The sequence below is a fragment of the Diplotaxodon limnothrissa genome, linkage group LG23 (genome assembly GCF_057381915.1).
Source record: "Diplotaxodon limnothrissa isolate DT_005_m linkage group LG23, D_limnothrissa_male_GT1.1, whole genome shotgun sequence".
Classification (NCBI taxonomy): domain Eukaryota; kingdom Metazoa; phylum Chordata; class Actinopteri; order Cichliformes; family Cichlidae; genus Diplotaxodon; species Diplotaxodon limnothrissa.
Window position 1 is genome coordinate 663,742 of NC_140617.1, and position 16,186 is coordinate 679,927.

Sequence of the window (16,186 nt, forward strand, 5' to 3'; positions counted from 1 at the left end):
GATCGGCGGGGGCAGAAAAGTTAACGCTTGGCGGCGAGCGCTGCAGCGGTGGGTTGTGCAGGCAGGTCCTTGGCACACTTTCAGAGGAGACGGAGGGCTATAAAAGCCATTGGCTCCTGCCACACCTGTACCCCTCCCTGTCCCGCGGCCTGCTTCCTATTTAAAAGCATCACATGCAGGATATTAGTCAGGGCTTTTTGTGAGGTAGAGCAAACCTCTGAGACAGAGGGAGGGGGGAGGGAAAGCATGCAGGCTGCCGTTTGTTTTTTATTGGGGAAATAATGGCCTATTGAGAGGTTGGGTATTTAATGAGCAACATAATAGGCCCTGTAGTAACACATCTGCTATGTGCAAAGTCATTTCCTCAGCTTTCAAAGGCTGTAGCAGCAGCCTTTGAAACAGCAAGTCCAGTTGCCTTTGACTTAGTGCTTCTACATATCTGCTTTTTATTAATTGCAGAGTGGCTGCAGCGGTAATACCTGCGAGACAAATGTGCTGCTCGGCCTGGTGCTCAATCCTAACTGCATTCGGCGGCTTGGAAGGCACCTACGCTTCCTCTCCTGGCTTGACCTCAGATTTCTCACTGTCCAATCTAATTCCAGCATCCTTCAAAATATCCCTCCTACTCTGCAATCAATTGTGTTTAATGTATTAAAGACACTCGCCACAACCACGGCGACCTTTGGCCCCTGCGCAAATCAATGCCTCGTTAGACCGCTAATGATCATTCATTGACTAATAAGATCTGTATCAACCTCTTGTAGCGCATTGATTGGCCTTTGGCCTTTGTAGTGCAATGTGCATAACGCCAACAACAGCAGACAGCAGCTGTAAGTTGCAGAGAGTCAGATGATGAAAAAGCTCCTGGTGGGAATGGACGCCAATCCTGAACCCCAAATAGACTCATTCTGAAGCACCTCAGGCCAAAACCCTTCCCTCCTGCTCTGCAGATCAATGGACATAACCTCTCTGACCACGGGTCAATCAGCGCACAGACTCCCCCGCCTCCCCCTCTCGCTCTTTCTCTCTCTCATCTTCTCCATTAGTCACAATTGTTCCATCAGCTGCGGGTGTGGCCCAGCATACATGTGTCCAATCATCTCATTGATGGAGAGTGGACCGGCTAGCTGTGCGACTGCGTCCCTGTGACCATATTTCCTTTCTCAGGACCTCGGGGCAAAGATCGAACCCTGCCTCCGCTCCGCTCCGACCAATCAATCTGCCCCTCATTGAGATGCATGGCTCAATGATCTTTGATAGTGACTCCAGATTGGAGCGAGGAAGTGGAAGCTGTCCTTGGGTGTGTGTGAAAATACAGGCTTTAATCTTAATCAAGACCAAATGTAATTAAATCTTGTGGCTTTAGATTAGAAACGTGGGCTCCTCGCTGTCTTTACAGACCAGCTTCGTTTACATAACCTGACCCTGAATCTATTTTCAGGACTTCTGGACCAAAAGTCTTTCAAGTCCAACATGAAATGTGTTACTGTTTCCAGTTCACTGATATAGCAACACACTCAATGCAAAACTTCAGCTGCTGCTGACGCAGGCAGCGTGTCTACAAGTGTGCTGTTGTCTATCCTGATACGCTGAAGAAGAAGAAGCACGCCAGTGAGCACGGGGAAAGATGGTGACTGCAATCACTGATAACAAAGCCAGTAAAGTCGTGTACTTTGTTGTCCTAAAACACACGTTAGTAGTTGTTTTAGGGTTTTATTTAAACAGGTTTGTGAAATCAGCTGTAGTCCACAGGTCAGGATGTTTGCATGTACTTAAATCCCTGTAAGAAGTTCAAGAGAAAATCCTGTTTTTAACTTTGGAGTCAAACTGGGTGTTAAAAACTGCGCAAAACTGTGTGAAACTGTGTGAAACTGTAAAACTGTGTAAAACTGTAAAACTGCGTAAAACTGTGTAAAACTGTAAAACTGTGTAAAACTGTAAAACTGCGTAAAACTGTGTAAAACTGCGTAAAACTGTGTAAAACTGCGTAAAACTGTGTAAAACTGTAAAACTGTGTAAAACTGTGTAAAACTGTAAAACTGTGTAAAACTGTGTAAAACTGTGTAAAACTGTAAAACAGCGTAAAACTGTGTAAAACTGCGTAAAACTGCGTAAAACTGCGTAAAACTGTGTAAAACTGTAAAACTGTGTGAAACTGTGTGAAACTGTAAAACTGTGTAAAACTGTGTAAAACTGCGTAAAACTGCGTAACACTGTGTAAAACTGTGTGAAACTGTGTGAAACTGTAAAACTGTGTAAAACTGTAAAACTGTGTGAAACTGTAAAACTGTGTGAAACTGTAAAACTGTGTAAAACTGTAAAACTGTGTGAAACTGTGTAAAACTGTAAAACTGTGTGAAACTGTAAAACTGTGTAAAACTGTAAAACTGTGTGAAACTGTAAAACTGTGTAAAACTGTAAAACTGTGTAAAACTGTAAAACTGTGTGAAACTGTAAAACTGTGTAAAACTGTAAAACTGTGTAAAACTGTGTAAAACTGTGTAAAACTGTAAAACTGTGTAAAACTGTGTAAAACTGTAAAACTGTGTGAAACTGTAAAACTGTGTAAAACTGTAAAACTGTGTAAAACTGTGTAAAACTGTGTAAAACTGTGTAAAACTGTAAAACTGTGTGAAACTGTAAAACTGTGTAAAACTGTGTAAAACTGTAAAACTGTGTGAAACTGTAAAACTGTGTGAAACTGCGTAAAACTGTGTAAAACTGTAAAACTGTGTAAAACTGTAAAACTGTGTGAAACTGTAAGACTGTAAAACCGAGTTGGTACTGAGCGTGCACATTTGTCCCTGTTTAAAATGAGTTACATGATGCGACAAAGTTAAGGTTCACTTAAGGTTAAGAGAAAACTGAGTTTCAGTAAATATTGAGGTTTAGAGGAAGTCGGGGGACAGTCAGGTATAACCCCCCCCCCCCCCCCCCCCCGATCTTTTCACACTATAAAAACAGACTTTTTTAAGCTGAGACTTTAATATTTTAATGAGCCATTAAGACTTAAATATGTGCAGGACATTTGCTCAGACTTACTGGTACTATTTTACGCTTTTTAAAGAGCTGTGATGTGGTTCTTTGTTCACGTGAGGATCAAACGCAGTGTAATTTGGTAACTGAGCGTCTGTTTGGGTCACTGGATCAGCCAAACTTCAAATCAGGTCAAACTTTCCTTTGTACATTTTCAAAGTGGTCCTGACTTGATGTAACTTCTTTGTATTAGTTACTCTGAACACCTTATTCCTGAAACAACCGTTACAGGGAAAAACCCAAACCAGCTGCACAGCAATGAAATCAGCTTACAAGAAAAGGGCTAAAGCTGCGGGCCACAAAGTGTCAGCTCTCGACTCTGGCATGCTTTTGCTGAGCGCTGTCTGTCAAAGTCATGCCGTCACTTTGGATCAGGAAGCCAGTGACAACGGACAGCGACAGCGCCGTTCACCGGCGGTCTGTCAGTCATTCTGATGGCGACAACCTGCACTCACAAGACAGCCTGAAACACACAGATATCCGGCTCTGTCTCACTCTGTCAAAACCTGAAGCTCTCTCAAGACTCTAAAGGCAACCAATCTCCCTCTGCAGTTTTCAAAGTTTAACTTAAATGTATTTTTGCCAGGAGGGAGAAGAGAAATATGACAATTCGATGACAATATCTACGACACAGTGGCCACCACTCTCCTCTAAAGTAAGGGTGGAATAAGCAGGTGTTTGAGCTGGCCTCTGAAAGTCGGGAAACACCAGCAAATTGTCAGAAAAGCCTTCCAGCAGTAGCAAAGGTTTCCTGCACGTTAGCAACTGCAACTCCTCTGATCTGGTTAATGCAATATTTCTTTTATGTAGCAAACAATCATTAATGTTCAATCAATGGATCAATGAGTTCTGCAGTGTTTCTTTAGCACAGGTGTTTATGAGAAAGAGGCAGGATGACAGAAAGAGACGCTAACAGACACATCACTCCAAAAATACAGATCGCTATTACCCAGACCGCTGATTAATACACATTAATGCTCGCTCGCTCTCCTATTATTCCGTGGCGTCCTCATCACGTCTCATTTTCATTTCCCTTCTCACTCGTTCTCTCAATTAGTGCTTAATAAGGAGAAAATGAGGGGATCGCTCTGTTGCTTGCAAGGACTCGACTTTTCTAAACAGATCGAGACAAACACTGTGTGTGTGTGTGTGTGTGTGTGTGTGTGTGTCTCACACTCACAGTTTAATTAGTGCAGCAGGACACTGACACTGACACCGCGGACTTTTCTTTTACTTTATTACCTCGTCTCCTCGTCCGGTTCTCCGGTCCGGAGACGAGCGTGGTTGACAGGTGTGACACGCAGACGCACGCACCGTAGCTTTGCCTCATTAAACAAACGTAAGGCCAGAATTTTAGTGTTTGTAACGCACCAAAACTCGACAGGAGCAAAGCCTGCCACTCTTATTTAAAACAGGAAAGAAAGATTAACTCGATTTGAACTGTTGCATGAAGCACGCTGTGGAAACGCAGACGAGGTCCACAGACGGTGCTGAGAGGCTACAGAGAAGCTGTTGGAGTATAATAAAAACAGAGATAACATGAGCTCTGCTGTTACGACTGATTGGACAAAAAGGAGAAAAAATGAAGATTTTGCTTCTACAGCTTCTTTAAAACACTGCTCTCTGAGAAGGAAACAGACCGGCTGAGAAGGAAGCATTTTTTATAAAACTGATCGCATGGATCAGCATCATTATCATCATCATCACTCTTCATCAATCAGCCTTAAGAAGGCTGCTCTTAAATTACCTGAACTAACTGAATTCAAGCATTTTTCTTGTGATTTTTCTGTTTGTTCTCCTGTACTCGCTTCATTTGTTTAAAAGTGGAAACATACAGCATGAAGACTGGCAGGAAAAAAGGGGCAATTAAAATATGCTCCGATTAAAAGGAGAAAGATGAGCTCATAAAGAAAGAACAGAATTCATCTGGTTAGCCAGAGAGGAAATGATCGCACATTTAGTAACAACAGTCAGAGAAATAATAACTTACTGTCTTTGAGGTGATTAATACTAAAAACTCCTGAACGTGAGGAAATCGCACAGTTTGCTCAAAACCAACAAAAACCCTGCAGATGCTGTTTCAAAGAATCTGTTTTCATTCTGAAACGACTGCAGTCGTGCACGCCAGCGTTTGCCAAGAAAAAAGCCTGATCAGTCTGATCCACAGCTGTTACTGTGCCGTCTTTTTACACTGGATTGTTGCTTTAGCCAAGTCATTTTGACACAAACAAGCGCATACGCTGCCCAACTCGCTCCCACCTGTTTTCCCATCACACACCTGTCCCACATGCACTTTGTGCAGCGCAGGTGAGCAGTGGAAACCTCACCCATCAGGCAACAGCACTCTAGAGAGACTTAACTAGTAGCACACTTCAAACAAAGTCTGAATGGTTTGTTTTTTCCAGGCAATGTGTAGCCGGAAAAAAGGACCCCGCATCGGGCCTGAAAGCAGTGTGAGCGGACAGCATCTTACTTTGGCTTCGTCCGTGAGCATCGCTGCAGATAAGACCTATCGCTCTCATCTCTCTCCTCGAGATAAGATCTGATACTGTCAGAAACGCCGCGCGACTGCTGCTGGTACGAGAGCACCACGAGCACCTGGTGTGTGATACACCTGTGTTTGGGTTAGTCACACTTCCTGAGGATGTTATTGTGTCTGCCTGGAGGAGCAAACAATTACAGCAGATGACGATGGTTTTATCTTCAAATGCTGGAAAGATACAGATGATTGAGCAGCTTCTCTTCAGTGACCCGCAGACACAAAGGCGAGGTTTTTAAGCGCTGATCGTGATAACTCATCGTGTACAAAGCGCCAAATTCTAAAGAAATCCACGAGGACGACGTATTCTTCAAGGAAGGAAAGCACTTGCTGATGTTCGTCGTTCTTGTTTTAGCGTTCACGCTTTTATAGGTGAAAATAAAGTTTTACATTTCAGTCCATGTAGAAGTAAGAAAACAAGAGACAAATTACAACAGGACAAACAAGCAAAGTGAGAACAACTGCCTTAGAGGTGAGTCGTTGCATCAATCAGCCATTACAGTGCAAACAAAGGTGAGCCGTATATAACGCTGCTGTTTTCTTTTGTGGCAAAAGGGCGCAACAGCTCAGCCTGCAGTGTGAGGCACCCCGGCACAGACGGGCGCCTCTCCCGAATTAGATGCCTTGTTAGGAAAAAGATATAGTGAGCTTTAATACAAGGCTCTGAGCAGAGGGGACAAGCTGGAAAGGCTTTTGCTGTTTTTGTGTGCGACTGGTAAGAAATGTGTCTGCAAACACACATCTCAGTGTGTGTGTCATTTACACTCACTGCCGTGTAGCCGTGGTGAGCGCAGCGCCGTGTGAGCCCCCCGTCAGCAAACACAGGAGAACAAAGAGGCCGGTGGCAGCGCCAGCGGGTGTAGATCTTCTCCGCTGTGTTGTCACTCCGCGAGGTCACACAGGCGCCGCTCACAGTTCACTCTCCTCCACATGACTGATCAGGAGACTGGACTGAACCAGGCAACACGCACCAAGGTCGGCTCAGAAGCAGCTCTAACCCTCAGCTGATGTGATAATGATCCAACATCAGTCTGATTTATTTATTTAATGCAGCAGCAGCTGCCTCGAAGCACTTTATACGGAGCCCGGCGCTAACACGAGCAAACTTAGAAGAGCTGCTTAGTGTTCTTGTTTGATTCCATGGTGAGCATTCAGGGCAATCCTGAAAGGATCTCATAATGTTTCGAGTAAGCAAACACAGATTTCTGGCACTTTGAACTTCCTGTTTCCTTACACGACAATCTTTTTTTTTCTAATAACAATATAATTACGCCTTCTTTTGAAACCTGTTCAAATAAAACTCCTGGGGATTCACAGCTGGCACAATTGCACTGCACATCTGCGTGCGGATCTCATTTTTCAGATGTCGGCGGGATTATTACAGCAGCGCTTTGACAGCGTTATGTAAGATCAGCCTCTGTGAGTCTCAGGATGGCAGCATTTGCATTGAAACAATCCACAGCATGTATCCCATAATCATTCAGCGATTGATTTGTGATTGGGCTAATAGGGTCATGACCGAGACAATAGGACATATAAAGAGTCTCTGCTCTCACTCGGCTTCACAGACTCGCAGCCGGCCTGCCGAGCGCTGCCTGTGTGGTCTGCGGGGACAATTAGCACAATCTCCATACTAATGGCAGTTTGTAATGGACACTGCTGAGCCTGCCAGCCGCTGCGTGCACGCCGGTTTCCTTGCATATGCATGTGTGTGTAAGGGAATGTTTGAATATGCGCATATCCTTCCTCCCTGTGTGCAGCTTGGCATCTCCTCAAGACGAGGTACAGATGATGCACTGAGCTTCTGTGCTGATGTATTTTTATGTGCGTGAGTGTAAGTCGCCCGTGTTTTACTGAGGCGAACCTCGTCTCCTCCCCTTTTGCTTGCAGCTCTAACCCTGCTCCACGGCCACTCATTAGCACCATAATAAAGACCTGAGACGACACGTAAAAGGTTATATACTGCTGGACTGCTGCTTTCCTACCAATTATCAGAGCTGTGATTTATGGCTGAGACCCAATGCAGCTCTCTGTGGAGAACTGGGGGAGTGTTTACACCTCTACACAGCGGGGTGAGGGGTCAGTCCTGCTAAACTTTGACCTTTCAGGCAGAGGTGCATAGCAGAGAGTTGGGCAAACAGTTAAGCACCGCTGGAAGCGACTTGATCGATCAGAGGGTCTTTAGGATGCACGTGGAAGTAATCTGTGCCGTTTCCTGTGCAGGAACGTGGTTATATAATTATTTAACCCCCCCACCCTAACTTTCAGTGTGTAAAATCACTCCCTGTTTGCTGAGTTGTTTGAGTTTCCCAACTCGGAGTGTGAAATTTATGCACTACACAACGCCGTCAAGAAATTCCCACACTGGAAGGCAGAGACAGGAGCCCGTGGTGTATAAACCACTTTGCGCTAACAGTCCCACAGTGCATAACGCTGCATTTTATAGCAGGAGAATTTACCATCACACTGGGCAAAATGACAATTATTCATAAAAGTTCAAACTCTCAATTTGTTGCTCACTGGAGTAAACTGCTGGTGTCTCTTATATGGATACGCTGACATTTTCCAGGCCCCTGAAGTCATTTTCCTTTTATTCATTTTTTATTTTGTGAATCACCCCAAAAAATGCGCACTTGTTAATCAACAAAAAGTGCCAATCCTGCTCCCTGAGCCACTGAGTGATGTCAGGAAGTCGTGTATCTGGGAGGTGAAACTACCACGCCTGGCGTGCCTTTCACTTATTGGCTTTTGTCGAGCTCCTCCACAGCTGGGAGACTTGCAACAAGCACAATTGACATGCTGTAATGAGGTCTGTGTGTGTCACTGGCAGACAAGCGCTTACACACACACACGTATAGTTTCCATCATATATATGTGTTGGTTGCTGGCTGTTATCCAAGCATGCAGGATTGGTGGGGTCTTGCTGTCTGTCTCCTCAGCGGCATGTGTTTAACCCCAGAATTTGGCCTTCATGCCCTCCCTATCTGCCTCGCTGATTTGTTAAGCTCCAGGGACAGGACGAAGGACGTGTGTGTGTGTGTGTGTGTGTGTGTGTGTGTGTGTGTGTGTGTGTGTGTGTGTGTGTGTGTGTGTGTGTGTGTGTGCTACTTCTTACCAACACGGATTCAATCTAGCGAAACAGCATCTTTACCCCGAGCGTTTCCTATGCGCACACACACGTACAAAGGCTTTGATGTGAGATCACAGGCAGCAGGTCGATCAGCTGCACGTATAGAAAAGCAGAAACGGAGCAAAGAAAAGATGGAAAGAAGGCGTTCGTTTCAACGAGGAGGCTGTGTTAACAACCTCTGAGCCCCGCGCTCGTTACAACTCGCGCTCTTTACCTCGATGTCTCACACTCGAGCCTTCCACTCTGCAGCCACACCAGCTCGTGTGGGACGATCACGGCAGGAGACGGAGGCAGAGGCATCAACTACAAGATGTGTTATGACTCATGTTCTGTTGACCGTCTAACAGGTGCTGATGGTCACTGCAAAAAAAGACCCCCTCCTCCCCCCTCCTCCCCCCTGCTACTGTAAAATCTGCTTCCAGACCCACAGAAGTCTCGTCTGTCTGTGACGAGCAGTGTGGTCCACAGCCTCCTGAAGACGCTGGCATGTGTAGAGAACGCCTACACACACACACAAATGCTGCACACTCCATTCGCACATGCACAAACATATATGGGACCACACAGCGCACTTCTACACCAAGACAAGCTCCCTGCTTCCAGCCTTCATACGACGGAGAGAAGGAGGTAGAACAAAAAAAGCTGAGAAGACTTTCCCCTCCTGCCAGGATGAAAGCCTCCTTTAGTTGGGAGAACATTAGGAGGACAAACCACCATCACAACAGGAGGGGGAACAGCCAACCACGACGTGCTCTCACATCAAACGCAGCCACCATTAATATTGTAATGCTTCCTCCCCGAGCGCCGAAAACTAGGAACAAGACTGCAGTGTGGTCAGCGTACGAAGTGCTTACACCATGCAACTTTAAACAGACTCAGCATCGCCTCTCTGTGTGTGAAGCTGCCCGGTGACATTTCAGATCCTTTTTTATTTTCAGTCGGGAGAAAATGATGCTACACTTTTTTTCTACACCGTACTTTCCAATAAATGTGGTCTTATTTCCTTTAGTTCTTCATTTCCTGCCTCCTATTTTTACAAAACGTCACTTTTTGCAATGAACTTTTCTCACAGCACAGAAAAACAAAATCATAGCAAAGAACAAACCCTGCCCTGACGCATAAGGTTAGCGTGACTGTTGATGCATGCAGTCCATATGCTAGTCTGCCAGATAAGGAGTGTACAAATAGGGAATTATAGCAGGTACTATATGTGTATGCATGAGCATTGAGTGGCTGCTATTGATCTCCTGTGGTCTGCTGGGGGATGTAAACACTGCGTCTTTCAACGAGAAGCTCAGCTCGATATGAACAGCCTTCAACGACAGCTGCACACAAAACACGGCAGGCGAGTCCTTCTTATCAAATCAGCAGAAACAACTGCAGTACGAGAGAGGCAGAGGTGTGAACGTGTAAGACAAGTTACAAGCACAATAAGTACATTTTTTAAAATGTGCGTTCGTGGTGGCTGCAGAAGCTGACAATATTCATATTTTCATGACCGAAGCAACACCAGCAGTCCTTAATTCACTTCCTAAGAAATGATAAATAAACTCATGTTCACCCAAACTCGCAGCAGATAAGCTTCGTTTGGAATGAGCTCAAACCCATCATGTGCCACGCGCCACGTCTAAGGCGAATATCGATTCTGCTCGAGCCGCACGGCGTGCCAACAACCCGTGAGTAACCAACCGTGGAGGACACTTGCACACTGAGCGCATCTGGTGGAGACTCCTCCGAGTGTGTCATGCTTAAATGTTTCCCCGCTGATACCTTCCCGCGGGACGTCGTTTCACGCAGGTGAGACTCTCGGAGCCTTCTCTTCCAAGTGAGGGTAACGCCTCCAGCGGCTCATTCAAAGGCCGAGTGTGGCCCTTCTTGCGTGCAGGCTCGGCACTCGCTCAGGAGATCGTTTAGGCTTTCATTCATCATTTTTTCCAACCTGACACAAGTAAACATGCAGTATAAAGTACAGTCACGTTTTGGAGAGGCCGTTTGTGAAATACACCAAACAGTGCTAAAGATTTACAACTGACAAGGACGTTTTTTATTTACCAAAGAAAAGTTCAATTAAAAGTTTTGTTATCTGCTGTTTTTAATATTCTGTTTGCCTTCGCATGATTTCTGCAGGTGAAGGTGTTCTGGCAGCTGAATCCGCCGTTTAAGTGCTGCATCACAACACTAGTGCTCTCAAACATCTGGCTCCCATTATCACAGCTGTCACTTAGCTTTGCCACCACTGTGAGACGCACACACATGCACGTACGCACACACATGCACGTACGCACACACATGCACGTACGCACACGCAGCATCTGGCCCTGGCATGTTTTTTGCCACTCTACTCCTCCGGTTTCCCAAACTCGTGTTTCTGGTAAAGGAGCATTTTAGTTCCAGCTCAGTCCTGCAGTGGGAAGCGTCTCCCTGAGGAAAATAAGCATGACTCGCTCCAGTGAAGACATCTGCCCTTTGAAAGCGAGCGTAGCTGTTTGAACAGCTGTCAGTGCACACCGTGCATCTCAGACCTTCCCTGATAAAACGGCGGCGAGCCTGGGAGGGGAAATTGACACGAGGAAGACACTAAATGGACAGAAAAGGTGGCCGATGGCAATGACAGGCGACGCAGGTGGGGAGAGGTACGGTGTACCCGCTTGCTTGTCTGGACTGACAAAGAAACATGAGAGGAAACAAAACGCGTGGTCACCTGTGCGCACTGCTGGAGACAAAAACTCCTGCAGATCTTTCTGCTGATGGAAAACACCGAGGAGGAAGCTCACACAGGGAAAAGCCATTAGTTACTGTGTGTTCTGACAATGTAAATGTTTTGTATGTTTACAGGACCCGGTTTAAATATTCAGGTGTGCTGCGGAGCCACAGAGGGTCTCAGTACAAAGGGCCGAAAATGTTAAATGAAGATTTAAAAAGAAGCAAAACTCTGCACTGATGAAAAAACTAAAGGTAGGATTTTATGGTCAGCTTCGTACTTCCGCGAGAGCGCCTGCTGCCGCTGTGTGCGAGCAGCAGGCGCTCTCGCACCCAAAGAAGATTTCAAGCTTAACACTTAAGACTTTTGGTCCTGAAGTGACTGTCTGTTACCCAGTCAAGAGGAACAAGTGTATGTCAGACTTAGGAAAGTGCTGGGAGCTCAATTGCATTAAGGCTCTTAGTTTGCCCGAGCTGCAATCTAATTGGATAAAGCTGGAAAAGCAGCTTCCAATGTGCATGAATCCATTTTTCCTTTGGCACAGAGATGCTCCCCATGTTCCAGTCGACCCCGTCTTTTGTCCTTGTCAACATTCCCCAAATGAGATTCCCAAAATCAGGAGGTAAGCGCGCACGCACGAGCGCGCCGAGCAAACACTGTCAGGCAGACACACCTCTCACACCAGCGCGCCGGCTGGCATCTCGTCTTTCCCTGTCCTTATTAAAATTCCATATTGAGATTCCTCGCTGCCACTCCGCCTCCCTGGCCCTGTCACTCAGCTACCAGCCGACGACAAAATCAGCAAGTTTGCACAAAGACGAGCACATATGCATAGAGACACACACACGGCGCACAATCCAAACTTTTCTTAAGACGACTCGTCCCTGCTGCCGCCCTTTATGTGTGGGATGAAAGTTTCCTTTAGGTGAAATGTACGAGAGCGCGTATCTCCCCCCCCCGCCTTTGCCCCCTCTCCATCTCACCCCCACCCCCAGCTCCCTCTCATTGTCATTATTTTCGATGGTGTCCCCCTCTGATCTGCTGAGCCTTTGGGTGCTCTCTCCTCTCTCTCCTCCCTGGTCCCTTTCATCTGTCAGGCGCTCCCCTTTGGCGACCGCCACTGAGGGGGTTTGATTTCCCATCATGCCTAGCATCGCCTCCCCGACTCTGGCTCCTTCACTCCCTCCCCGCTGCCTCTGAGGCGAGTGTTGTGCCCCCGCGTCGTTGGGCAATTATCCCTGGGAGTAATGAGGAGCGTCTCTCCCTCTGCGGCACGCTGACTGACACCTCTCCCACTCATTTGTCAACAAATCAGACGGCTGGTGTGGGCGGCCATATTGAGCTGAGGGTTGTCGTAGGGAAGCTCAGGCTGAGGCGCATCGCCACGTCTCCCTCTCTCTTTTTCTGTATCCTCCTCCATCCCTTCCTCTCTATCTCTGCCACCTCGTTATCTCTGACAGGGTGTCATTCGTTCCAACTCTCACTCCTCCCGTGTTAACCCTCCACACGCTCCCATGTATTTGTGTTCCTCAGCCACCAAGAGAAATCTGACTTCCAACAGCCCTAATGGTCATATGTGGCTAATGATCACTGAGCTGAATAAGTGACAGCGTTCAATTTATTTGTGTGGAAGCCGCTCACAGCCTGCCTCTGTAAACACTTTGCCCGACTACATGCTGACGACTAAAGTGCAGAAGGGGGAAATGTTTTCAGATATGCCTTTACTCACAAAAGCTCCTTTCAATTTGTCACCTTTAGTGGATGCAGCTGCAGAGGATATGTTACCCTCATTGGCCCTGTCATGTCAGGGGCGAGCAAAGCCTTTGATGTGCTGGTTAAACGCTGCATACTTTAAAGAAGCCCGATGAGTGACTGCGCTTTCTCTTTAGATACGAGCTGGGAGAATTGTGCAAACATAACAGCGCGTCGTGTGCGTCTCACTCACTGTGCTCTTTGCGCTCCTCGGGGCTCGATGAAGCCTCTCCATCAGACAGCAGGCCGGACATGGAGAACAGCTTCCTCCCCGACTCCTCCCCAGCTTTGAGGGAGCCTCCGAGGGAGCCAAAGTCAAACTCCTTCCCCTCCACCTCTGGAAAGCAGCTTTTCAGCCTCTTGGCGGGGGTGAAAGCAGACTGGTAACCCCCGGACTCCCTCTCATCTTGAGGCGAGGAGAAAGGCCGGAAGGCGCCCACACCGCTGTGGTTGAGCATGCCCAGGGTGGAGCAGTCCAGGTTTGGTGGGGTGAACTGTGGGTGCAGGTGGAGCAGGGAGGCCGGGAAGTCTCGGGACGAAAAGGTGCCTGACATGGGGCCCTGGCGCTGATACATGGAGGTAAACGTGTAGGAGGCTGAAGGGAAGGGGAGGTGGAGGTCCTTCTCCACAGAGACGGGGACGCCGAAGGGCCTCGGCGCTTGGCAGGGGACAGAGGCGTCTCGGCCAGACTCTGCAGTGGAAGCTAGGACCATCAGGGCAGGGGACGCCAGTGGAGCCGGTAGGTAGGAGGGGCTGTCCATCTTGAAGGGGCGGTGGAGGTCCATTCACCTCCTTTATGCTGGTTCTGAGAAGACGAGGAGACAAACGAGAGGAGAGAGAAAAGTGTTTGGATGAGACACAAGAAGAAATGATTCTCAGTGACTGTTGTTAGGCAGACAGGAAATTATTTCATTTTGTCAAATTTACAGGAAATTGTTTGATGTCCTCTTTAACGACAAGATCTTGATTTCTTCATTTTGTGAAATACACCCAGCTGCTTTTGTGAGGCATTTTTACAATTACAGGTTTCGACTAATTTCAGCAGAAAAATGGGTTTGAGGAGGCCTACTGCGCCTGTAAATAATTACGACGGGAATAAATTGCCAATAAAACACACACGTAGCTGGAGCCTGCAAAGGATCGTTTTGATAGCGAAGTCTAAGCGATTAAATTGGGGAAATCATGCAAACGCATTTGGGAAAGACGACGATTCTTTTTTTCTCCTTCTTCTTTCAGACTTGAAAAGAGAATAAATCAAGACAAATGTGTCCGGTAAAATTAAATTCTAGGAATATTTTTGTTGTTGTTTTTATTCTTTTTTGTTCTAAGGCACAAAAGTAATCTGTGCTGACGCGCAAAAGACTGATCCGCTTTAGTTATTGAGAAGTTTGAAAAAGTGCGCTTCATATGAAATGATGAGAGGCCTCAAACAGGGAAAAAGGTTTGGGCCCACACAACCACTTTTTTTTTCTTACATCAGAAGCAAAACTATTCAGGAAATTTACCAAAAACAAAATAAAAGTTGGGACTCTTAAGAGGGACAAAAACGACTTAATTTTTTTAAAACAAAAAAAGCCCCTAAATGAACAAACTGGCAAAATACAGACGAAACGTTGCAAATTACTGACAGTTTTTCAGCGCCTCGAACTTTCTGCTCGCGTCCAAGAGCGCAAATGCGACCCCGGTTTATCCCAGGAATTAGCCTCCCACCGTTTTTCCAAGTCTTTCCACGAGTGTGTTATAAAAGTGGGGGCTTTTTTCTCAGTAAGCTCACAAGTTCCCTAACTTTAGGAAAACACACGCAACAAAACCTCACACCAGAACACATGGCAATCAAAAAGCCAATTAAACCAATTAAACCAAATGAAGGCGTAATCACTGGAATTATCGCGAAGCATCAGTCGGCACTTACCGTGATGAAGTCTCGAAGCGAGATTTATTTCGCCGCCAACTCTCTCTCTTTCTCACTTTGCCTTTCTTCCAAGTTACAGTTAATTTCAAGGACGCGGCACTTTCTCCCGGTTACGCAGGAATGAGAGAGGGAAAAAGACCTGCAGCTGCGGGCAGCGTCGGCTTTTTCGGTCCTCCTCCAGATGTTGTGAGTGTTTACGAGTTAAGGCTGAGATGAGGCGCGTAGCTGCTGTGTTCCTGCGCAGGATCGAGGCATCAGTGAGTGGACTGGCTGCGGGTCGGTCTGTCTCTGTTGGTCTGTGCGCTCTGTGTGACAATCCCCCCTCCACCCCTCTCTTTCCACTTTACCCTGCCCTCTTTCTCTGTAGCCTCGTCCCCCCCACCCCTCTCTCCTCCGCGCTCTCCCCCTGAGACACGCCGCGTGCGATGGACACATTCAATTTCTCGTCCTCGTTTAAGGTGAGTTACAGTGAAATTGAGTCAAAAGAAAAATGCACTTATCAGCTGCCCACAGAGTAGGGGTGGGTGTGGATAAGAAGAGAACTTGAGGGATTAAAAGTGTCAGATTATATCTGCGAATATAGAATCAAACGTGGTAACTTTCACTGAAAACTCGTGAATATCCGGTTATTGTCACCTGCGCTTCTTAACTCGCAGAGTCGAATCCACCACATCAGTCTGAGTTTATGAAGGACATGCATGCACCAAAATTAAACCTTTCAGCTGCTTTCAGTGCATTAGTGCTATATACTAAGTTCACCAACTCATCGCTTTCTGTGCGTCCGCGCACGCGCGAGCGAGCGCGTGTGGCGCCGCTGCTTTGAATGGCAGGTAAATGAGTTATCTGCTCCTCCGTGGCTCACTGAGCATGTACAGTCGCCAGCCTGTGTGATTGACACTTGGGAATATTCCCTTTTGATGAGACACAGTGCAAACCAATGGTATTATTTGTCACAGATAATCTGCTTTCAAGTCCAACACATTACGCGCGGCGTAATATCTACATTATTCATATCTGATTTCCAGCACATTGTCAGAAAGAACAGCTCAGAGCGCCACAAATCAGCCCAAATCACTCTTAATTTGTTTTTATCGGTATTGGTATTGCTTAAAGACT

General features: G+C 46.6%; 1 protein-coding gene across 4 annotated transcripts in view; it reads right to left on the bottom strand.

Moving 5' to 3' along the window:
• Nucleotides 1-13,943, bottom strand: part of rnf220b (ring finger protein 220b) — a 26,224-nt gene extending 12,281 nt beyond the window's left edge. For all 4 annotated transcript variants that reach the window (XM_085348162.1, XM_085348165.1, XM_085348164.1 and 1 more), the window contains exon 1: nt 13,352-13,943. In XM_085348162.1, the coding sequence (XP_085204288.1) occupies nt 13,352-13,943 (592 nt within the window). The remainder of the gene's footprint in view (nt 1-13,351) is intronic.
• Nucleotides 13,944-16,186: the final 2,243 nt, after the last annotated feature.